This window comes from Hemitrygon akajei, chromosome 14, assembly GCF_048418815.1.
Source record: "Hemitrygon akajei chromosome 14, sHemAka1.3, whole genome shotgun sequence".
Classification (NCBI taxonomy): Eukaryota; Metazoa; Chordata; class Chondrichthyes; order Myliobatiformes; family Dasyatidae; genus Hemitrygon; species Hemitrygon akajei.
The window spans coordinates 102,633,769-102,658,109 of NC_133137.1; the positions used below are offsets into that span (position 1 = coordinate 102,633,769).

General features: G+C 44.0%; 1 protein-coding gene across 5 annotated transcripts in view; it reads left to right on the forward strand.

Annotated features, from left to right (window-relative positions):
• cep41 (centrosomal protein 41) overlaps positions 1-24,341 on the forward strand; it is a 73,907-nt gene that overhangs the window by 2,473 nt on the left and 47,093 nt on the right. For 3 of the 5 annotated variants that reach the window (XM_073066800.1, XM_073066799.1, XM_073066803.1), the window contains exon 2: positions 11,874-11,937. The exons of 1 other annotated variant lie outside the window; for it this stretch is intronic. Coding sequence is in view for 2 of the 4 variants with exons in the window: in XM_073066799.1 (XP_072922900.1) it covers positions 11,874-11,937 (64 nt within the window). In the remaining 2 variants the exon portion in view is untranslated. Of the gene's footprint in view, positions 1-11,873; positions 11,938-14,715; positions 14,821-24,341 lie in introns of all 5 variants that reach the window. One more of the 5 variants, XM_073066801.1, reaches the window with a different exon arrangement.

Genomic DNA, 24,341 nt, shown 5'->3' on the forward strand with positions numbered 1-24,341 from the left:
GGAAGTGGGAGGAGCACCAGAGAAAGGTGATTGGCACGTAAAGAGATGAGGTGAGAGGCGGAAGTGGGAATGATGAGGGGTGGATAGTTACTGGAAGTTTGAGAAATTGATGTTCATGCAGACGGACATACTTTATTGATCATGAGGGAAATTGGGTTTCGTTACAGTCACACCAACCAAGAATAGTGTAGAAATATAGCAATATAAAACCATAAATAATTAAATAATAATAAATAAATTATGCCAAGTGGAAATTAGTCCAGGACCAGCCTATTGGCTCAGGGTGTCTGACACTCTGAGGGAGGAGTTGTAAAGTTTGATGGCCACAGGCAGTAATAACTTTCTATGACGCTCAGTATTGCATCTCGGTGGAATGAGTCTCTGACTGAAGGTACTCCTGTGCCTAACCAGTACAGTATGGAGTGGATGGGAGACATTGTCCAAGATGGCATGCAACTTGGACAGACAGAGACTTTATTGATCCCGAGGGAAATTGGGTTTCGTTACAGCCGCACCAACCAAGAATAGTGTAGAAATATAGCAATATAAAACCATAAATAAATAATAATAAGTTAATTATGCCAAGTGGAAATAAGTTCAGGCCCAGCCTATTGGCTCAGGGTGTCTGACACTCCGAGGGAGGAGTCGTAAAGTTTGATGGCCACAAGCAGCATCCTCTTTTCAGACACCACCGTCAGAGAGTCCAGTTCCACCCCCACAACATCACTGGCCTTACGAATGAGTTTGTTAATTCTGCTACCCTCAGCCTGCTGCCCCAGCACACAACAGCAAACATGAGAGCACTGGCCACCACAGACTCGTAGAACATCCTCAGGATCATCCGGCAGATGTTAAAGGACCTCGGTCTCCTCAGGAAATAGAGACGGCTCTGCCCCTTCTTGTAGACAGCCTCATTGTTCTTTGACCAGTCCAGTTTATTGTCAATCAGTTTGCCATTGGTTTCGAGGCTGCCCAGATGGAATATAGGGTGTTGCTCCACCAATCGAGTGTTGCCTCATCGCGGCAGTAGGAATGAAATGGGTGACCAGCAGGAGATCCTGCTTTTTCTGGCAGATGGAGTGTAGATGCTCAGTGAAGCAATCTCCCAATCTATGTTGGGCCTCACTGACATTTAGGAGGCCATACCAGAAGCAGCAGATACAATAGATTACACCATTAGACTCAGGTGAAATGTCGCCTCACCTGAAAGAACTGTTTGAGACTTGAATGATAGTGATGGAGGAGGTGTAGGGGCAGGAGTGGCACTAGTTCCACTTGCAAGGATAGGTACTAGGAGGGAGTTCAGTGGGGAGGGATGAATGGACAAGGGAATCAATAGGGAGCGATCCCTGAATCAACTGTCTCAATTTACCAATTCTAACCTCACTCCTTCCTAACACACTGCTCTCCACACTCTTTGCACTAATTTTAACCTCACCATCAAACTCACAGATATGGGGGGTGCTGTAGTATTCTGGCAGACTGACCTCTACCTTGCTGAGGCCAGGCAACAACTCACAGACACCTCATCTTTCTTACCTCTCGAACAGGACCCCACTAAGGAGCACCAGGCCACTGTCATCAGCACCATTAATTCTGGAGATCTCCCATCCACCGCCACCAACCTCAGTTTCCTTTCTCCCCACCTCCTGTTTCTACCTCCTACCCAAGATCCACAAACCTTCCTGTACAGGTAGACCCATTGTTTCAGCTTGTTCCTGCCCCACTGAACTTGTATCAGCATACCTTGACTCATTTTGACCCTGTTGGTTCAGTCCCTTCCTATCTACATCTGTTACTTTTCACGTGCTCTGGATCATTTTCAATGACTTCAAGTTCCCTGGTCCCGATCGTCTCATTTTCACCATGGATGTCCAGCCCCTATACACCTCCATTCCCCATCAGGAGGGCCTTAGAACTCTCTGTTTCTTTATAGATAGCAGACGCAACCTGCTCTCCACCACCACCACTCTCCTCTGTCAATAGACAATAGGTGCAGGAGTAGGCCATTCGGCCCTTCTAGCCAGCACCACCATTCACTGTGATCATGGCTGATCATACACAATCAGTACCCCGTTCCTGCCCTCTCCCCATATCCCTTGACTCTGCTATCTATAAGAGTTCTATCTAGCTCTATTGTGTTACGTTCCCCAGTAACCGGGTGACTTACCAGCAAAGATAGAGAGGTCCACTGAAGCCTGGTGCTACTATTTTCAAACGTTTTATTTATAAAGGGGCACAAACGTATGGTTAATACAAAACATTCAGATCATATACATCGTCAAAACTCAATCTAAAGCACAGGTGTAGTAATAATCAATCAAAAATGAGCTCTATCGTTGTCTAGGGGATACTGAGTCCAATGAAATATAAGAGTCACTCAAAGTCTGCAGGCTTCCCCATTTCGGGAACCGCTGGCATTTCACGTGTTGGAGAGAGAGAGAAGGAACACTTGCCCGTCGTATTTGCGAAGCAAATCCCTGTTGTTAGTTAAAACGGTTTGTCCTTTGGTTCCAGCCACAGACTCCCGATCCGGAATCTAACGCACGTGGCTTCCTTCAGAATGGCTTCCCGCTCCGATGGGAAGCACTATCGTGTCTTCTTCGTGTGTCTCCTTGGTGCGTCTGAGGCCCCGCTTCGGCAGCCCACCTTTTATCTGGACTGGCAGGGTTGTAGATGTCAATCAGGGTGGGGGCGAGGCAATCTTTCCCCCATCACCCATCTCACATTGCCCTGAGGGTTTGCACGTAGGCCAGTTCCTTATTCCACAAAGGTGTCTCCCAAGACAATGGCTATGTCCAAGGCTTTTGTCTTGCTGAGCGACCAGCCCACATTCCAAACCGTAAGGCTCTCTCTCTCTCTCTCTCTTGCGATTCTCACAAAGGAGGGGGCTGAGGTCATGACAATTGAAAGTCTGGCAGAACTTTCAATAAGTTCTCCTTCAGTTTCTCCACTTCCACCAAAACAAAGGGCACTTGCATGGATCTCAGCTATGTAGAACAGTCTATGTTCCAAGCCCACACCAGTATCACTCCTAACTTTTCCTACGCTACATCAGTGACTTCACTGAGGCTACTTCCTGCACCCATGCTGTGCTCATCAACTTCATCAATTTTGCCTCCAACTTCCACCCTCACCTCAAATTTACCTGGTTCTTTTCTGACACTTCTCTCCTCTTTTTTTTCAATCTCTCTGTCATTATCTCTGGGGATAGTTTATCTACTGATATCTTTTATAAACCCACTGATTCTCACAGCTAACTGGACTATACCTCTTCCCACCCTGTCACTTGTAAAATTGCCATCTCCATCTCTCTGTCCCTTCGTCTCCACCTGCTCTTAGGATGAGGCTTTTCACTCCAGAACTAATGAGATGTTCTCCTCCTTCAAAGAAAGGGACTTTGCTTCCTCCACCATCAACGCTGCCCTCACCTGCAGATCTTCCATTTTGCACACATCTGCCCTAACCCCATCCTCCCACCACCCCACAATGGATGGCATTCCTCTTGTCCTCACATGCCACCCTATCAGCCTCCTCGTACAGCAAATAATTCTCCATAACTTCCACCATCTCCAAAGGGATCCCACCACGAGGCACATCTTTCCCTCTCTCCCCACCCCCACTTTCCACTGTCCGCAGGTATCGCTCCCTAAGTAACTTACTGCCTAAACATCCTGCATTCATAACCAACTTATTAATATACATTGCAGTAAGCATCATCTAGTGGCACTGCATATAGAGCTGGTACCTCATAACTTCAGTGACATGGGTTTGAAGCTGACGTCAGGTGCCGCCTGTGTGCAGTTGCTTGCTTTTCCTGTGACAGTATGACCTTCCTTTGAGTACTCCAGTTTCCTCACTCATGGGTTATTAGGTTAATTGACCACTGTAAGTTGTCTGTCATGTATAGATGAGTGATATAACTTGGGGATAGGCTGATAGGAATACTTAGAAATATTAAATCGAATGAGTCAGACAGGATCTTTCCTGATAAATAAAGCAATGTTGACAATCTTTGATTAATTCCTTTTCCAAGTGTAGATTAATCCTCTTCTTAAAAGTTTTTCCAAAACCTCCTTAAACTAACATTAGACTCACAGACCTATAATTACTGAGCTTAAACATGCTGCTATTCTTAAATAAAGGTGCTACATCTGTCATCTAATCATGTGTGTTTAGTTATAATAAAGTCTTAACTATTATCTATTAGTTATACATCTGTTTTCCATCTCAAGTCCTGGAAATTTATCCACCACTGGCTCTTAATTCTCATAATTTTATTTTTGAATGACATCCCACTTAAGAGTTCAAAGTACATTTATTATCAAATTATGTTATATTATACAACCTTGAGATTCGTCTCCATGTAGGCAGCCACAAAACAAAGCAATCCAATTGAACCCATTTAAAAAAGACCTCTAAACACTGAAAGTGCAAAGAAAAGAATCACGTGTAGCATGTGCTACACACAGAGCTAGAAATAACAACACGCAGTCTGTAAGTTGCACTCAAGACTAGTTTATTCAAACTTCGCGGCCCTGTCTTTTACGCAGTTTCATTCCTGCCCTCTCCGGGCGGAAATGACATCAGAAGTGCATTACAAAAGTCTCTTCCCACGCGCGGGCTTTCTCCCCTTGCTGGTGAAGAAGAAGGCCCAGCGCCATTTTGGGGCTGGCCTCTCTGCCGACGCGTGCCATGTTGTGAGCCGGTTCGCCTGCGTAGAAAGTGGGTCGCCACACAGGCTAACAAATAGTGTTCAGAACTGAGGTCCACAAAGATTATCATGGAAAAGGATAGAATCAGAGAGGACAAGAAAATTTTTAATTGGGGAAGGGAAAATTATGAGGCTATAAGGCTAGAACTTGCAGGTGTGAATTGAGATGATATTTTTGCAGGGAAATGTACTATGGACATGTGGTTGATGTTTAGGGATATCTTGCAGGATGTTAGGGATAAATTTGTCCTGGTGAGGAAGATAAAGAATGGTAGGGTGAAGGAACCATGGGTGACAAGTGAAGTGGAAAATCTAGTCAGATGGAAGAAGGCAGCATACATGAGGTTTTGGAAGCAAGGATCAGATGGGTCTATTGAGGAATATAGGGTAGCAAGAAAGGAGCTTAAGAAGGGGCTGAGAAGAGCAAGAAGGGGGCATGAAGAAGGCCTTGGCGAGTAGGGTAAAGGAAAACCCCAAGGCATTCTTCAATTATGTGAAGAACAAAAGGATGACAGGAGCGAAGGTAGGACCGATTAGAGATAAAAGTGGGAAGATGTGCCTGGAGGCTGGAAGTGAGCGAGGTCCTCAATGAATACTTCTCTTCGGTATTCACCACTAAGAGGGAACTTGATGACGGTGAGGACAATATGAGTGAGGTTGATGTTCTGGAGCATGTTGATATTAAGGGAGAGGAGGTGTTGGAGTTGTTAAAATACATTAGGACGGATAAGTTCCCAGGGCCTGACGGAATATTCCCCAGGCTGCTCCACAAGGCAAGGGAAGAGATTGCTGAACCTCTGGCTAGGATCTTTTTGTCCACGGGAGTGGTACCAGAGGATTGGAGGGAGGCGAATGTTGTCCCCTCGTTCAAAAAAGGTAGTAGGGATAGTCAAGGTAATTATAGACCAGTGAGCCTTACGTCTGTGGTGGGAAAGCTGTTGGAAGAGATTCTTAGAGATGGGATCTATGGGCATTTAGAGAATCATGGTCTGATCAGGGACAGTCAGCATGGCTTTGTGAAGGGCAGATCATGCCTAACAAGCCTGATAGAGTTCTTTGAGGAGGTGACCAGGCATATAGATGAGGGTAGTGCAGTGAATGTGATCTACAAGGCATTTGACAAGGTTCCACATGGTAGGCTTATTCAGAAAGTCAGAAGGCATGGGATCCAGGAAAGTTTGGCCAGGTGGATTCAGAATTGGCTTACCTGCAGAAGGCAGAGGGTTGTGGTGGAGGGAGTACATTCGGATTGGAGGGTTGTGACTAGTGGTGTCCCACAAGGATCTGTTCTGGGACCTCTACTTTTTGTGATTTTTATTAACGATCTGGATGTGGGGGTAGAAGGGTGGGTTGGCAAGTTTGCAGACGACACAAAGGTTGGTAGTGTTGTAGATAGTGTACAGGATTGTCGAAGATTGCAGAGAGACATTGATAGGATGCAGAAATGGGCTGTGAAGTGGCAGATGGAGTTCAACCCGGAGAAGTGTGAGGTGGTACACTTTGGAAGGACAAACTCCAAGGCAGAGTACAAAGTAAATGGCAGGATACTTGGTAGTGTGGAGGAGCAGAGGGATCTGGGGGTACATGTCCACAGATCCCTGAAAGTTGCCTCACAGGTAAATAGGGTAGTTAAGAAAGCTTATGGGGTGTTAGCTTTCATAAGTCGAGGGATAGAGTTTAAGAAACGCGATGTAATGATGCAGCTCTATAAAACTATAGTTAGGCCACACTTGGAGTACTGTGTCCAGTTCTGGTCCCCTCAGTATAGGAAGGATATGGAATCATTGGAAAGGGTACAGATGCTGCCTGGTTTAGAGAGTATGGATTATGATCAGAGATTAAGGGAGCTAGGGCTTTACTCTTTGGAGAGAAGGAGGATGAGAGGATACATGATAGAGGTGTACAAGATATTAAGAGGAATAGACAGAGTGGACAGCCAGCGCCTCTTCCCCAGGGCACCACTGCTCAGTACAAGAGATCATGGCCTAAAGGTAAGGGGAGAGAAGTTCAAGGGGGATATTAGAGGAAGGTTTTTCACTCAGAGAGTGGTTGGTGCGTGGAATGCACTGCCTCAGTCAGTGGTGGAAGCAGATACACTCTTGAAGTTTAAGAGACTACTAGACAGGTATATGGAGGAATTTAAGGTGGGGGATTATATGGGAGGCAGGGTTTGAGGGTCGGCACAACATTGTGGGCTGAAGGGCCTGTAATGTGCTGTACTATTCTATGGTCTAAAGAGAGTCTGTCCACAGGTGCTGAGTTCAGCACACGGCTGAGTAAACGTCACGGAGCAGCAAGCTGAACTGACCTGTTCCTCGCGTCATGCCTCGACACCCTGACCTTTTCAATCTGTTCCAGCACTTAAGTTATCATCCAGACATTGGGTTCTGTTGTTTCAATGTGCTCTGGGGCCTGGTATCCGCGGCCTCAATTTGGCCAGACACTTAAATTGATCAAACCTTGGATCTTCCCCACTGTTGACAATGCTGCCTTGCCCTGTCTTAGTTCTACTGCATCCAATTGCCTCCAAGTCCAAAAGGAAGCTACAGGCTATTGTTTGCTTAGCAGAAAAAGTGATTATTGAATTGAATTGACTTTATTTCTTACATCCTTCATATGCATAAGGAGTAAAAATCTTTACATTAGGCCTCTGTCTATATGTGCAGTCATAGTAATTTATAATAAATAGAACAGTCAATGTAACGGAAGTACACTCAAATCAGCGTGAGTTCATCAGTCTGATGGCCTGCTGGAAGAAGCTGTTCCAGAGCCTGTTGGTCCTGGCTTTTATGCTGTGGTACTGTTTCCTGGTTGGCAGCAGCTGGAATAGTTTGTGGTTGGGGTGACTTGGGTCCCCAGTGATCCTTCGGGCCCTTTTATCACACCTGTCCTTGTAAATGTCCTGAATGATGGGAAGTTCTCAACTACAGATGTGCTGGGCTGTCCGCACCACTCTGCAGAGTCCTGCCATTAAGGGAGGTACATTTCCCATACCAGGCAGTGATGCAGCCTGTCAGGATGCTCTCAATTGTGCCCCTGTAGAAAGTGCTGAGGATTTGGGCACTCATGCCAAACTTCCTCAGCCGTCTGGTGTGAAAGAGGCGATGTAGTGCCTTTTTCACCACACAGCTGGTATGTGCAGACCACGTGAGATCCTCGGTGATATGGATGCCAAGGAACTTAAAGCTGTTCACCCTCTCAACCCCAGATCCATTGATGTCAGTAGGAGTTAGCCTGTCTCCATTCCTCCTGTAATCCACAACCAGATCCTGTGTTTCTACGACATTGAGGGAAAGGTTGTTTTCTTGACACCACTGTGTCAGAGAGATGACTTCTTCCCTGTAGGCCACCTCATTATGATTTGAGATTAGGCCAATCAATGTAGTCTTATCGGCAAATTTAGTTATCAGATTAGAGCTGTGTGTGGTGACACAGTCATGGGTATACAGGCAGTAAAGCCAGGGGACTTAGTACACAGCCCTGAGGGGCTCCTGTATTGAGAGTCAAAGAGGTGGAGGTGAGGGAGCCTACTCTTACCACCTGCTGGCGATTGGACAGGAAGTCCAGCTGCATAAGGCAAGGTCAAGGCTGAGGTCTCTGAGCTTCCTGTCGAGCCTGGATGGAATTATGGTGTTGAATGCTGAACTGTAGTCCAAGCACAGATTTTTCACATAAACATCCTTCTTCTCCAGATATATAAGAATGGTTTGTAGAACAGTGGCTATTACATCGTCTATCGATCAGTTGTACTGGTAGGCGAATTGCAGGATGTTCAGTTTGGGTGGTAGGGAGCTGCAGATGTAATTCTTGACCAGCCTCTCAAAGCATTTGCTTATTATTGAGGTGATTGTGACAAGATGCCAGTCATTCAGGCACATTACCTTGGTCTTTTTTAGTACAGGGACAATAGTGGATAATTAGAAAGAGAAGGGCACTCTACACTGGAAGAGGGAAAGATTAAAAATGTCAGTAAACACACCTGCCCATTGTGCTGCGCACATCCTGAGTACTTGTCCTGGGATGCCGTCTGGTCCTGCGGCCTTGCGACTGTCCACTCGTTGGAAACATCTGCGTACGTCAGCCTCAGAGATGACCAGGTTTCGGGTTATAGCGGTGGCTTTCCTCAGAGGCTCAGAGTTAGTGATATCAAACCGAAAAGTGGTTGAGCTAAACGGAGAGAGGCTCCGATGTTGGTGGCACCACAACGTTTGGCTTTGAAGTCTGCGATGGTATGCAACCCTCACCACAAGACACATGTGCTATTTGTTGTGGATCTTGACTCAATCTTGTCCCAGTATTGTCGTTTCACAGCCTTTTAAAGCTTTGTGCAGATCGTAACTGGTTTCCTTGAGCTCCAGCTGATTGCTGGCAGCATAAGCTCTACATCGCGCGGTAAGTGCTGCTCGCACAGAACTACTGATACAGGGTTTCTGGTTCAGGAAGACCCTGAACAACTTCTGGGGGACAACATCATTGATGCACTTCCGGATGAAGCATGTGACTCCAAACGTGAACTGATCACAGAAGACGTTCCAGTCGATATCATTGAAGTAGTCCTACAGCATTGAGGCCGATTAGTCGGACCAACAGTGGACAGTTTTAACTATGGTCACCTCTTGTTTCAGCTTCTGCCTATATATCAGCAAAAGCAGGATTGAAGAGTGATCTGATTTTCCAGAAGCTGGGCGAAGGAGAGCTTTGTAAGTGTTGCAGAAGGGAATGTAACAGTGGTCAAGTGTCTTATCTCCACGAGTGCTCACCTGGGTGTGCTGATAAAACTTCAGAGAGACTTTCATCAGCGATGCTTGATTAAAGTCACCAGCAACGATGAAGGCAGCCTCCGGGTGTGCAGTCTCCAGCGTGCTGATGGTCTCGTACAGTTCTTGAGAGCCAGGTCAGTATCAATCTGTGGCGGAATGTACACTGCTGTGACGGTAACAGCCGTGAACTCCCTAGGCAGCCAGTAGGGTCTGCACAGCAGCACCAGGTATTCCAAGTCTGGGGAACAAAAGAATTTGAGACCATGCACATTCTGGGGGTTGCACCAAGCATTGTTGACCATGAAGCATACCCCTCCTCCTCTACTCTTCCCAGAGAGGTTTTTAGACAAAGTATTATTCTTTGTTTCATTAGCCACCAGCAAGAAGTCACTGAGATTCTCTGGCACCATTTAAACTGGAATCCCACTTGCTGGATGTAGACTTTGCTATCAGTCTGTTTTTCTATTCAAACAGTTCAAAGGAACATGTAAACAAGCCTGATGCATTTTGGAAACAAGTCCTGTGGCCTGATATGAAGATAAAATAGAACTTTTTGGCCACAATGAGTAAAGGTATGTTTGGAGAAAAAAAGGTGCCGAATTTCATAAAAAGAACACCTCTCCAACTGTTAAGCACGGGGGTGGATCGATCATGCTTTGGGCTTGTGTTGCAGCCAGTGGAACATTTCGATGGTAGAGGGAGGAATGAGTTCAATTAAATACCAGCAAATTCTGGAAGCAAACATCACACCATCTGTTTTTTTAAAAAAGCTGACAATGAAAAAAGGATGGCTTCTACAACAGGATAATGATCCTAAACATACCTCAAAATCCACAATGGACTACCTCAAGAGGCGCAAGCTGAAGGTTTTGCCATGGCCGTCACAGTCCCTTGACCTAAACATCATCGAAAATCTGTGGATAGACCTCAAAAGAGCACTGCATGCAAGACAGCCCAAGAATCTCACAGAACTAGAAGCTTTTTGCAAGGAAGAATGGGTGAAAATCCCCCAAACAAGAATTGAAAGACTCTTAGCTGGTTACAGAGAGCATTTACTAGCTGTGATACTTGCCAAAGGGAGTGTTACTAAGTACTGACCATGCAGGGTGCGCCCAAACTTTTGCTTCGGGCCCTTTTTCTTTTTTGTTATTTTGAAACCGTAAAAGATGGAAATGAAAAAGTAATCTTGCTTAAAATATTAAAGAAATGTGTCATCTTTAACTTTATGCCTTTTGGAAATCAAGTCATCTTTTACCCACTTAGCTATTCACAGTAACAGATATTTTGACCAGGGGTACCCAAACTTTTGCATGCCACTGTATGTCCTGAAATTCTTGTTCTCCACAGACATTCCACAAAAACAGAAGAGTGCCCCAAAGAATGAATGACAGTTAAAATGTTGGAACCCCAAAGCCCTCTACTCCCCCCCCCCCACACACACACACAAGCAGCAGCAAAGTAATGACCATCCCTCTCTCCTGCCCACTTCTGCAAAAAAGCATCAGCACCCACCAAGGAAGCAATAGCAAAGGCCCCTGTGAAGACCATGATCTGCAGTACAACAGAAACTAATCATTTACCTGACAGTTCGACCTGCCACAGGCTCTCTCTCACTAATTAAAAAAAGTTGACCCCTTTCACTGCAAGAGGGAAGACATAACAAAGCAACTCGCTGATTTACAGTGTTAAAAGTCTGTCATGCTGCTTTTTTTTCCTGAGTTCTCCATTCAGAAAATTGGTAACAATCTCTCCAGCACCAATGAGAGAGAGAGAGAGAGAGAGAGACTGCATTTCGCCAAGTACAAAGTCTCCAGTGGCTGATCCACTGCTCCAGATGTTTAATTTTTCCTGCGTCACTTCAGTCGGTGACACCGACTTAGAATCAGCCTGTCCACAAGCTGAGAAACCCTGGAACCCCGAAGGTGCGCTCGTCTTCTAGGATGAGTCCTTGGGATATGAAAACCAGCCGGCCGTGAACCCCCAGGAGCGGGTTCCATCCCACAAAGAACTGAAATCTGAGCGTAACTCCAGGTTAGGGTCTTAAGCAGAGCTCCATCCACTGTGAAAGAGAAAAGGAGAGTCATCAAAGGTAGAAATTAAGTTGTTTTCATAGAAGAACGTGAAGGAGTTGCCACTGAGTGCCAACATAACTCAACCCTGCCTCTCAATGCATTGTTGTAATGAATTGATCTGTACGGATGATGTGCAAGACAAGTTTTTCACTGTACCTCGGTAATATTAATTTATCAATTTCCTCAGTGCCAGTTTCTTTCTATCTGGTTCTTCATTTGGCCATGTGATTTTATAATGTGGTTCAAAGTCAAGATATTCATTTGGGTCTTTTTGTAGTTTTATTGTACATGTATTTATCATTTGCATTTGCTTTGTTCTCTCTGTAGTTTCTAAAGAAAAGAGTCGTACCAAATCCGAAGTACAGTTATGTCCGAGCACGGATTGATACTGGTAAATTGATGAAATTTTCATAGTGATTTATATTGAGAGAAAGATCAACAGATAAATTCTGAACATAAATAAATTGTGCAATAGTGTTTTATTTTCATATTTAATGTGATAACGACATCCTTAAGATGTTTCACAGAAGCTTTACCAAACAAAAAAAAATTATGTCAATAAAGAGACTTTGGGTCATATAACCAACAGGTGGGTTGACTTTTTATTTCAGAAGAGGATAGAGATATTAGAAACACTCATTGAGAATGTCCCAGTGTAGGGTTTTGGTCACAGAAAGCACAGCTGCCCATAGTTTGAAGATTGCTGGTTTTACTTTTACTCCCACTTGTTTTAATGCCTTAATGTTCTGTAGTATGGTAAAGGACAGATTATCATTGCTATTTGTCTGACATCTCTTTCAATGTCTCTGTCACCACTTTGCTCTCTGGGTAGGGAAATCAATTTATTTATATGATCTGATTATTTCCAATGACACACTTATTAGTCTTTCGATTCATTTCCATTAATTTTGTATTGCCATTTGCTCACTTTCAGCCCAAACCTTTGAAGTGCCATTCCTTCTAAATGATTCAAGATAGCAAACTAATGACATCATCATAATCCCCAAATAGGAATACAAGAATCCATCAAATTTCCCTCTTACTATGGTTTCTTTTAAAGCAACAAAATGTAGCCTTATTTCATCCTGAAGATAATGCTGAAGCTTTTGGGATGTTACATAGAGGAACACTCTTTATAGTAAATGTGTGATGTTCAATCATTCCTCAGGCCATTAAGTATAGGAAACAGGGACTGTACTTGCCTGGCAGAAAAAAAAATAGATATCCAAATCCAGTTGGTAGATGGAGAAACTGTGACTGAAAGAGGAAATAATCAGAGAATACTTGACAAAATAAAACAAACAATAAACAGCATTTCATCAGGGACTTGAAACAGAATCAGCAATACATGATAACTGCATATGAAATCGCCATATCTCTTAAGGTTAACTGAAGCAAACTGGGTGTTTGTTCCTGGCAGACTAGGATAGCAGAATGCACCCGATAACATCCCAAGCAAGCAGGGCTATTGCCAGGGCATCCGAATCAAAGCAGATTCAGCAAGAATATCTGATCTTCAAGAAGGTGATCCTGATGTTAGCCTGAAGTCATACAATCCATCAAGGCAAAAAAAAAGTTGGGTGGCTGGCAATGATGCTGAAAGGGAAGAAACACACATGCTGCTCGAAGAAGTTAAAAATTGAGTATTGATGTTCCTTACTAGTAAAGCCTTGGACAAAAATTATGCATATAAGATATTTAGCAGCTGGCATTATCCATAAGCAACAGTCTGATTTCAGACAACGGGAGATACTTGAAAAGAATGAAATAGGCCTATTTAAGCCAAATTTGTAGCTTTCTACAAATACTTTTTCTATCAATCCTTCTGGATGATTATTTCACAAGGAACAGTTTGGGTAACATTCTGTCCTAAATATCTTTCCATAACAAATATCTTGTTGCTGGATTTTATTTTACTGCTACTTTCAATGAATGGAATATTCTGTAAAGCTGTCCAGTAATAGAAAATGTGTGTGTCACTTTGAAGATGGCACAACCTTCAAAGAAAGCAAGACTATATTAAGTTGACTCTGTTAGCATTCTTCACTGCAGGTCAGATTGCCTAGCTAAGAGGAGGAGTGGGAGTTTCAGGAGGATATTGGGGTACAATGGTTCATCTGGTTCCATTTATACAGTATACAACCTGAAATACTTGCCTTCACAGACATCCACAAAAAACAGAAGAACCCCAAAAGAATGAACGACAAGAAAAGAAACATTGGAACCTCAAAAAGTCCTCTTCCCCCCCCCCATTCTATTCTATTCCCATTCTTCCTACCAAAATGTAACAATCCCATTTCCCAGCATTAACTTTCATCTGCCACTTTTCTTCCTATTCCACCAAACTATATCTCTTAAATATCCCCATAATTTATTGTACCTGCATTGTATTGTGTACACACAAGCTCATATCAATAATTTGTATTACAAAGGTATTGATTCCAGTAATAATCCCTGAGAGTATAAACTGATCACGTCTAACTGCTTCACCACCCCTCTAGGTAGGCAGAGAACTGAATTGTTTTAGTGCTGTTGACCAGCAGTACAAGTATTCATTGGCATATGCCTCCCTAACTGTGCACTGCTTCCACAGTCCAGTACATCCTACCATTGTAACTGCTGTGCACTTCTAACCATTGAGCTTATTATCATGGAGAATTCTCCAGACTAGAAGTAACTGTGCAGCTAAGTAACTTGCTTCTGTGACACCCAATAGGAAAGAACAAAAAAAGATTGTAGAATTCAGGTTGTCTGTTTACAGGTGGAACAACTGTTGCTGCTCCCCTACAAAGGCCTAGCTGCTTTGTACCCAGCCAAGATGAAACTTTGCGCAATCAGGAGTATTTTCTCAGCACACCCAGTGCTAGCCGTGTTGGTGGTCTCTGCCTGTGTCCTTGAGGTTTCACTCCACAGAGCCATAGGTGGTTGGTGTGAGCATTTCTTCATTGCTGTGGGAACATCAGTGGCCAAAATATTTGCGGCTGGTTCCCAGTACAGCGGCAGAGAGAACATATGTTTGTGCCAGCTCCTCACAAAGCATCTCTGTCAAAAATATATTTCTTTGTAATGTCATAATCTTGTCTTTGTAGCAAATACAGTGCTCAAAGTATTATATTTCAATGCACCGAGTATAAGAAATAAGGTGGATGATCTTGTTGCAATATTACAGATTGTCGGGTATGATGTTGCGGCCATCACTGAATCGTGGCTGAAGGATTGTTGCAGTTGGGAGCTGAATGTCCAAGGTTGCACCTTGTATCGGAGGGATAGGAAGGTAGGCAGAGGAGGTGGCATGTTTGTCCTGGTGAAGAATCAAACCAGTAGAAAGAATCGGTGACATAGGATCAGAAGATATTGTAAGAAACTACAAGGGTAAAAGGACCCTGATGGCAGTTATATACAAGCCTCCCAAATGTAGCTGGGATGTGGACCACAGATTACAATGGGAAATGGAAAAAGGCATATCAAAAGGGCAACGTTATGATAATCATGAGATTTCAATATGCACGTCGATTGGGGAAATCAGGTTGGTAATGGATCTCAAGAGAGTGAGTTTGTTGAATGCTTACAAGATGTCTTTTTAGAGCAGTTCGTCATTGAGCCTACTCGGGCATCAGCTATAACAGATTGGATACTATGTAATGAACCAGAGGTGACTGCGGAGTTTAAGGTAGAAGAACACTTAGGAGACAGTGAAAGGGAGGGGGATCTCATTTAAACAGAGAAGTTTCTTTAGCCAGAGGGAAGTGAATTGGTGGAATTTATTACTACCAGTAGCTGAGGAGGCCAGGACATTAGTTGTGTTTAAGACAGAGCTAGATTGGTTCTTGATTGGACATGATATCAAAGGTAATGCGAACAGGCCAGGGACTGGGGTTGAGGAGGGAAAATAAAAGGATCAGCTATGATTAAATGGCAGAGCAGACCCTATGGGCCAAATGGCCTAATTCTACTCCTGTCTTTTGGTCTTTTCAGCTCTGATTCCATGAGCAACCTTGTTCAAAGGAATAGATTGTGAATGCTAAGCACATTTATGACTTTGCTGGCAACACGAGTGAATCTGCAGATGCTGGAAATACCGTAAATAAAAAACACAAAATGCTGGCAGAACTCAGCAGGCCAGACAGCATCTATGGGAGGAGGTAATAACGACGTTTCGGGCCGAAACCCTTCATCAGGAGTGAAGTAACATGGGATGGTCAGGGGGGATAAGAAGTGGGGGGAGGGATAAAGTAGAGAGCTGGGAAGTGATAGGCTGGAGGGAAATGGGCTAGGGGAAGGTGGAGAATTATGGGAAATAAAAGAGAAAGAAAGGTAGGGCTGGGGGGAGAGATTATAGTGAGGTGGGGGAAAAGAGAGAGAAAGAGAACCGGACTAAAATAATAGATAGGGATGGGGGTAAGGGTGGGGGGCAGGGGTGTCAACGGAGGTCAGTGATTTGGATGTTCATGCCGGCAGGAAGGAGGCTACCTAGGCAGGAGATAAGGTATTGCTCCATCGACCTGCATGTGGCCTCATCTTGACGGTAGAGGAGGCCATGGACAGACATGTCGGAGTGGGACTGGTTTGTGGAATTGAAGTGTGTGGCCACAGGGAGATCCCGCCACTGCTGGAAGACCGAGCGCCGGTGTTCGGCGAAACGGTCTCCCAGTCTGCGGCGGGTCTCCCCAATGTATAAAAGGCCACATCGGGAGCACCGGATACAGTATATCACAGTATAGAGTGGGGGGGAGGGGAAAATGTAGTTGGTGGTGGGATCACGTAGGAGGTGGCGGAAGTTACGGAGGATTATGCGTTGGATCTGTAGGCTGGTAGGGTGATAGGTGAGGAACATCTTCCCCTCCCCCCCCCCCCCCCCCCCCCCACTCTCGGCTTTCCGCAGGGATCGCTCCCTACGCGATTCCCTTGTCCATTCATTCCCCCCCCCCATCCCTCCCCACGGACCTCCCTCCGGGCACTCATCCCTGCAAACGGAAGAAGTGCTACACCTGCCCCCACACTTCTTCCCTCACCACCATCCCAGGCCCCAGACAGTCCTTTCAGGTGAGGCACCACTTCACCTGTGAGTCAGCTGGGGTGATATACTGTATCCAGCGACAGGTTACTATCGATGCAATGCTTCTCAGACAGGATGAAGAGGTCAATACTCCCCAATGCCATTAGGCTTTACAATTCAACCGCCAGGACTTAAGAACTTTTTAAAAGCTATTATAAAATGCTTTTTGAGATAGTGATTTAGATGCATATCATATTTTTTACTGAGTTAAGTATTGTATGTAATTAGTTTTGCTACAACAAGTGTATGGGACATTGGAAAAAAAAGTTGAATTTCCCCATGGGGATGAATAAAGTATCTATCTATCTATCTATCTATCTATCTAAGATGAGGCCACACGCAGGTCGATGGAGCAATACCTTATCTCCCACCTAGGTAGCCTCCTTCCTGCCGGCATGAACATCCAACTCACTGACCTCCGTTGACATCCCTGCCCCCCCACCCTTACCCCCATCCCTATCTATTATTTTAGTCCGGTTCTCTTTCTCTCTCTTTTTCCCCCCTCACTATAATCTCTCCCCCCTGCCCTACCTTTCTTTCTCTTTTATTTCCCATAATTCTCCACCTTCCCCCAGCCCATTTCCCTCCAGCCTATCACTTCCCAGCTCTCTACTTTATCCCTCCCCCCACTTCTTATCCTCCCCCCCCCCCCCCCTGACCATCCCATGTTACTTCACTCCTGATGAAGGGTTTCGGCCCAAAACGTTGTTATTATCTCCTCCCATAGATGCTGTCTGGCCTGCTGTTCTGCCAGCATTTTGTGTTTTTTATTTATGACTTTGCTGCTTTTTTTGTTTGTTGGACAATTCAGTGTGATTGGATCCCAATCTATCTACTTAAACTGGTATCCTTCTGATTTTGCATAGACAATCAAACCAGCTTAAATTTCCTTAGAGGTGGGATTAAAGTTGCATCCCAAGTTTCACTGAGATGCTTGTTGCAATTTTTTAATGTAGGCAAAAGCATCAAATGTGATACAGCTGATTGCATGATGAACTCAGTTACAAAAGTTTTTCTGCAGGCTGTGGGCACTATTCTAACAATGTAAGTTTCAGACCCGAGGCTGCGGGAGTTAACTAAGTGAGTGACTGTCAGGGAAGGGGTGGGAGGAGTTCAGATAGTAGAAAGCACCCCTGTGGCCATCCCCCACAGTATTCGGTATCTCGTTTTGGATGCTGCTGGGGTGGGGGGTGACCTGACAGAGGACAACCACAGAGATTGAGTCTCTGGCACTGAGCCTGGTTCCTTGGTGCAGAAATAAGAGAAGAAAATAAGGAATGCAGTAGTCGTAGTGGATTCCATAGTGAGGGGAACAGACAGGAGGTTCTTTCTGCCTGATAGAGATACCCACATGGTGTGTTGCCTCCCAGGTGCCAGGGTACAGGATGTCTCTGATTGGGTGCAGAGTACTCTGAAGGGAGAGGGTGAACAGCCAGAAGTCTTGGTACATGTTGGTACCAATGACATAGGTAGAATAAGGGAGGAGGTCCTGAAGAGAGAATTCAGGGAGTTGGGTACGAAGCTGAAAAGGACCTCCAGGGTAGTGATCTCAGGATTGCTGCCCGTGCCACGTGCTAACAAGTGCAAGAATAGCATGATCAGGCATATTAATACTTGGCTGAGAGACTGGTGTAGGGGGCAGGGCTTCTGGTTCATGGATCATTGGGGCCTCTTCTAGGGAAGGTACAACCTGTACAAAAAGGACGGATTACACCTGAACCCAAAGAGGTCCAATATCCTAGCAGGCAAGTGTAATAGAGCTGTTCAGGAGGGTTTAAGCTAATTTGGCAAGAGGATGGGAACCAGAGTGATAGGGCTGAGGAAATAAATCAAAGATAGCGTGCAACAGAGATGATAGAAAGGACAGGCAGGAGATGAGGCATAATCATAGCCAGCGGGATGAGTTACAGGGCAATAGAAGTGTGGTGCAGTTAAAACAGGAAGTAACAAATACTGGTCTGAAAGTGTTATATTTCAATGCACACAGCATAAGAAATAAAATGGATGATCTTGAAATTCAGCCGCATATTCACAAGTATGACGTTGTGGCCATCTCTGAAACTTGGTTAAAGAATGGCTGCCATTGGGAACTGAACGTCCCAACAATAAGAATATACGGTGTATCGCAAAGATAGGTTAGTAGGCAGAGGGAATGGCCCTGTGTTTAAGAAATAATAATACATCATTAGAAAGGGATGACATTGAATTGGAAGGTGTAGAGTCTCTATGGGTTGAGTTAAGAAATGGCAAGGGTAAAAGGACCCTAACATTGATGAAGGAAGAGCAGTAGATGTAGTGTATATGGATTTCAGCAAGGCATTTGATAAGGTACCCCATGCAAGGTTTATTGAGAAAGTAAAGAGGCATGGGATCCAAGGGGACATTGCTTTGTGGATCCAGGACTGGCTTGCCCACAGAAGGCAAAAGAGTGGTTGTGGATGGGTCATATTCTGCATGGAGGTCGGTGACCAGTGGTGTGCTTCAGGGATCTACCCTGGGACCCTTACTCTGTGATTTTTATAAATGACCTAGATGAGGAAGTGGAGGGATGGGTTAATAAGTTTGCTGATGACACAAAGGTTGGAGGTGTTGTGGATAATGTGGAGGGCTGTCAGAGATTACAGCGGGACATTGATAGGATGCAAAACTGGGCTGAGAAGTGGCAGATGGAGTTCCACCCAGGTAAGTGTGAAGTGGTTCACTTTGGTAGGTCAAATATGATGGCAGAATATAGTATTAATGGTAAGACTCTTGGTAGTGTGGAGGATCAGAGGGATCTTGGGGTCCAAGTCCATAGGACGCTCAAAGCAGCTGCACAGGTTGACTCTGTGGTTAAGAAGGCATATGGTGTATTGGCCTTCATCAATTGTGGAGTTGAACTTGGGAGCCAAGAGATAATGTTACAGCTGTTATAGAACCCTAGTCAGACCCCATTTGGAGTACTGTGCTCGGTTCTGGTCGCCTTGCTACAGGAAGGATGTAGAAACCATAGAAAGGGTTCAGAGGAGATTTACAAGGATGTTTCCTGGATTAGGAGATGCGTTATGAAAACAGATTGAGTAAACTCAGTCTTTTCTCCTTGGAGCGACAGAGGATGAGAGGTGACCTGATAGAGGTGTATAAGATGATGAGAGGCATTGATCATGTGGATGGTCAGAGGCTTTTTCCCAGGGCTGAAATGGTTGCCACAGGAGGACACAGGTTTAAGGTGCTGGGGAGTAGGTACAGAGGAGATGTCAGGGATAACTTTTTTACTCAGAGTGGTAAGTGCGTGGAATGGGCTGCCGGCAACAGTGGTGGAGGTGGATACGATAGGGTCTTTTAAGATACTTTTGGATAGGTACATGGAGCTTAGAAAAATAGAGGGCTATGGGTAAGCCTAGTAATTTCTAAGGTAGGGACATGATCAGCACAACTTTGTGGGCCGAAGGGCCTGTATTGTGCTGTAGGTTTTCTATGTTTCTAATGGCAGTTGTATACAGGCCTCCAAACAGCAGCTGGGATGTGGATTACAAACTACAGCAGGAGATAGAAAAGCCCTGTCAGAAAGGCAATATCATGATAATTGTTGGGGATTTTAACATGAAAGTAGATTGAGAAAACCAGGCCAGTACTGGACCTCAAGAGAGACAATTTGTAGAATGTCTAAGGGATGGCTTTTTCGAACCACTTGTTGTTGAGCCCACTAGGGGATTGGCTGTGCTGGATTGGGTGTTTTGCAATGATCTAGAGGTGATAAGAGAGCTCAAGGTTAAGGAACCCTTAGGGAACAATGATCACAATATGATCAAGTTCACTTTGAAATTTGAGAAGGACAAACCAAATTCCAGTGTGTCGGTATTTCAGTGGAATAAGGGAAATAACAATGGCATGAGAGGGGAACTGGCCAAGGTTGACTGGAAAAAGACACCAGCAGGAAGGACACCAGAAGCAGCAATGGCTGAAGTTTCTATGAAAAATGAGGGAAGTGCAAGACAGATATATTCCAAATAAGAAGAAATTTTTGAATAGAAGAAGGACACTACCGTGACTGACAAGTGAAGTCAGAGCCAAAGTAAAAGCAAAAGAGAGAGCATGCAAGTTAGTGGGAAGATAGAGGATTGGGAAGCTTTTAAAAACTTGCAGAAGGAAACGAAGCAAGTCATTAGGAAGGAAAAGATAAATTATGAAAGGAAGATACTAAAAGCTTTTTTAAGTATATAAAGGGTAAAAGTGAGTTGATAATAGATAGAGGACCAATAGAAAATGATGCTGGAGATATTGTAATGAGAGACGTAGAGGTGGCAGAGGAACTGAATGGGTGTTTTGCATCAGTCTTCACAGTGGAAGACATCTGTAGTATACCAGACATTCAAGAGTGTCAGGGAAGTGAAGGTTGTGCAGTGAAAATTACGACTGCGAAGGTGCTCAGGAAGCTTAATGGTCTGAGGGTGGATAAATTTCCTGGACCTGATAGAATGCACCCTCGGGTTCTGAAGGAAGTAGCTGGAGAAATGGCAGCGACATTAACAATGATCTTTCAAGAATTGATAGATTCTGGCATTCTACTGGATGAATAGAAAATTACAAATGTTACTCCGCTATTTAAGAAGTATAGGAGGCAGCAGAACAGAAACTATAGACCTATTAGCTTGACATCAGTGGTTGGAAAGTTGTTAGAATCAATAGTTAGGGATGAGATTATGGAGTACCTAGAGGCACATGACAAGATAGGCCAAAGCCAGCATGGTTTCCTGAAATGAAAATCCTGTCTGGCTAATCTACTATTTTTTGAGGAAATTACAAGCAGGGTAGACAAAGGAGATGCAGTAGATGTGGTGTACTTGGATTTTCAGAAGGCCTTTGACAAAGTGCTGCACATGAGGCTGCTTAGCAAGATAAGATTCCATGGAATTGCAGGGAAGTTACTAGCATGGGTGGAGCATTGGTTGATCGGCAGAAAGCAGAGAGTGGGAATAAAGGGATCCTATTCTGGCTGGCTGCCCGTTACCAGTGGAGTTCTGTAGGGGTCGGTGTTGGGACCGCTGCTTTTTAAGATGTATGTTAATGATTTGGACAATGTGATTAATCGATTTGTAGCTAGATTTGCTGATGATACAAAGATAGGTGGAGGAGCGGGTCGTGTTGAAGAAACCGAGAGCCTGCAGAGAGACTTAGATAGTTTAGGGAAATGGATAAAGAAGTGGCAAATGAAATGCAATGTTGGAAAATCTACGGTCACGCACTTTGGTGGAAGAAAATAAACGGGCAGACTATTATTCAGATGGGGAGAGAATTCAAAATGCAGAGATGCAAAGAGACTTGGGAGTCCTTGTGCAAGATACCCTAAAGGTTAACCTCCAGCTTGAGTCGGTGGTGAAGAAGACAAATGCAATGTTGGCATTCATTTCTAGAAGTATAGTATATAAGAGCAGGGATGTAATGTTGAAGCTCTATAAGGCGCTCGTGAGACCATACTTGGAGTATTGTGTGCAGTTTTGGGCTCCTTTTAGAAAGTATATTCTGACATTGGAGAGGGTTTAGAGAAGATTCACGAGAATGATTCCAGGAATGAAAGGGTTACCGTATGAGAAACGTCTGGCATTTCTTGGGCTGTATTCCCTGGAGTTCAGGAGTATGAGGGAGAATCTTATAGAAACATTCCGAATGTTAAAAGGCCTGAACGGGTTAAATATGTAAAATTTATTTCCCATGGTAGGGGATTCTAGGACATGAGGGTACTACTTAAGAATTGAAGGATTTCCCTTTAGAACTGAGATGCAGAGAAATTACTTTAGTCAGAGGGTGGTAAATCTGTGGAATTTGTTGCCACGAGCGACTGTGGAGGCCAAGTTATTTGATGTATTTATGGCAGAGATAGGTGGGGATGTGGAAGCAGGGGAGTGGGGATGACTAGAAGAATGGATCAGCCCACGATTGAATGGCAGAGCAGACTTGATGGGCCGAATGGCCTACTTCTGCTCCTATATCTTATGGTCTTATGGAGATCTTTCTGCCAATCTCTTTCCAGGAGCACCTGAGGGTATACCAGAAGATTTTTTGTTGTCCCTTTACAAAAACAACATGCTTATTATGAGTATTATTCTTTATCAACTATTCCAAGTTCCTGAACCCTAGGAGCATTATCCCAATCCCTTCCTAGTAAATGTCACATAAGAAGGTAGGAGCAAAAATAGGCCATCCCTCTAATCCCTGAAGCCTGCCCCATTATTAAATCTAACCACTGATGCCTGTCCCATTATTAATAAATAGAGATTTAACTCCTCTCTGCAGTTCCCCACATCTCAATTCCCTGATCTTTCAAAAATGTATCTAACACCCCTTTAAATACCTCCACAACCTGCTGGGGCAGAGATTGCTGCCCATTGCAAGAAGAAATTTAAACAACAGCTCCTTCCTTTGTTAATTTGACCTCTTTCCAGGACTTCCTCACTGGTGGAAACATCTCAACATCTATTCTATCATGCCCTACAGGATCTTATATGCGTCAATAAAATCACCTCTCATTCTTCGAAACAATCACTACAGGTATATCCTTTTTATAACCCTCATCCTAGAAATTATCCTAATGGATCTTTTCTGGACTGCCAGAAAATGTGGTTGTGTCTTTTCTTTTATAAGGTGACCAAAACTGTACGTGGTACTCCAGGTGCAGCCTCACTAACATCCTGTACAGCTATAACAATACTTCACTTTTTAATCTCCGTTCAGCCTGAAATAAAGACCACTGTTAATTTGGCTTCTGAACCTACTGCCATACTTGGATCTTAACTATTATTTATGCATGATAAGATTTGGATCCTTCTACAACATACTCATTTATAATTTCATTCCATTTATAAAACGGTTTTCTCTTTGATTCCTCTTACTGAAGTGCATGACTTCACACTCTCTCACATTAAACTCCATTTACCAAATTTTAGCCCACCCTATCTGAATCTCCTGCAGAGTGCAAATGTCCTCTTGGCAACATGCCCTCTTACTTTTTTGTATAATTGGCAAAGTTGGATAACTTCTACGCTGACTCCTCCAAGTCATTCATATTGATGGTAAATAATTGGGGATGGCAAGTTGATCTTTGAGGTATTTTAGCTGGAAAAATTTTTCTTATAATAGTTTGGCTACAAAAAAATTCACACCAACTGTGTTACATTGTGATAAATGTGAGAACTTGGAATGCATCCATAGGGGATTCCATACTTAAAAGATAGTGTAATTATCAGGTAATAGGGAAATACAACAATCTTCTGAGTACCTCACATAAATGCTACAGACCAATCAGTCTATGCACCTAAGGGGTTCTCTTTATCCTTTACAAAAGTGCTGGAGGAAATCTACAGGTCAGGCAGCATCTATGGAGAGGAAAAAACAGTTGATATTTTGGGCCAAGGCCCTGTTCCTGATGAAAAGTCTCTGTCCAAAACATCGACTGCAGATCAAAGTGAATAACAAGGATGCAAATAAAACCTTAAACCCATCTGCAAAACTGCTATTAGGGTTTACAGAATTTGTCTGTAAAGTGGGTTCTTCTCAACACAAACAGCAGCCCATTTTATACAAGAAGATTCCCCATTATTTTATTGAATGGTGGAGCAGAATCAAAGTTGTAAGTTCTGTTATGTTAGTAAGCTCAACTTTCCTCTATTGGACTCTGGGCTACATCTACAACAAATTTGAATCATAAGCCAGGTTTGGTTCCTGAAGTTAGTTGCATTCTTTCTAAGTACATATTTTGATGG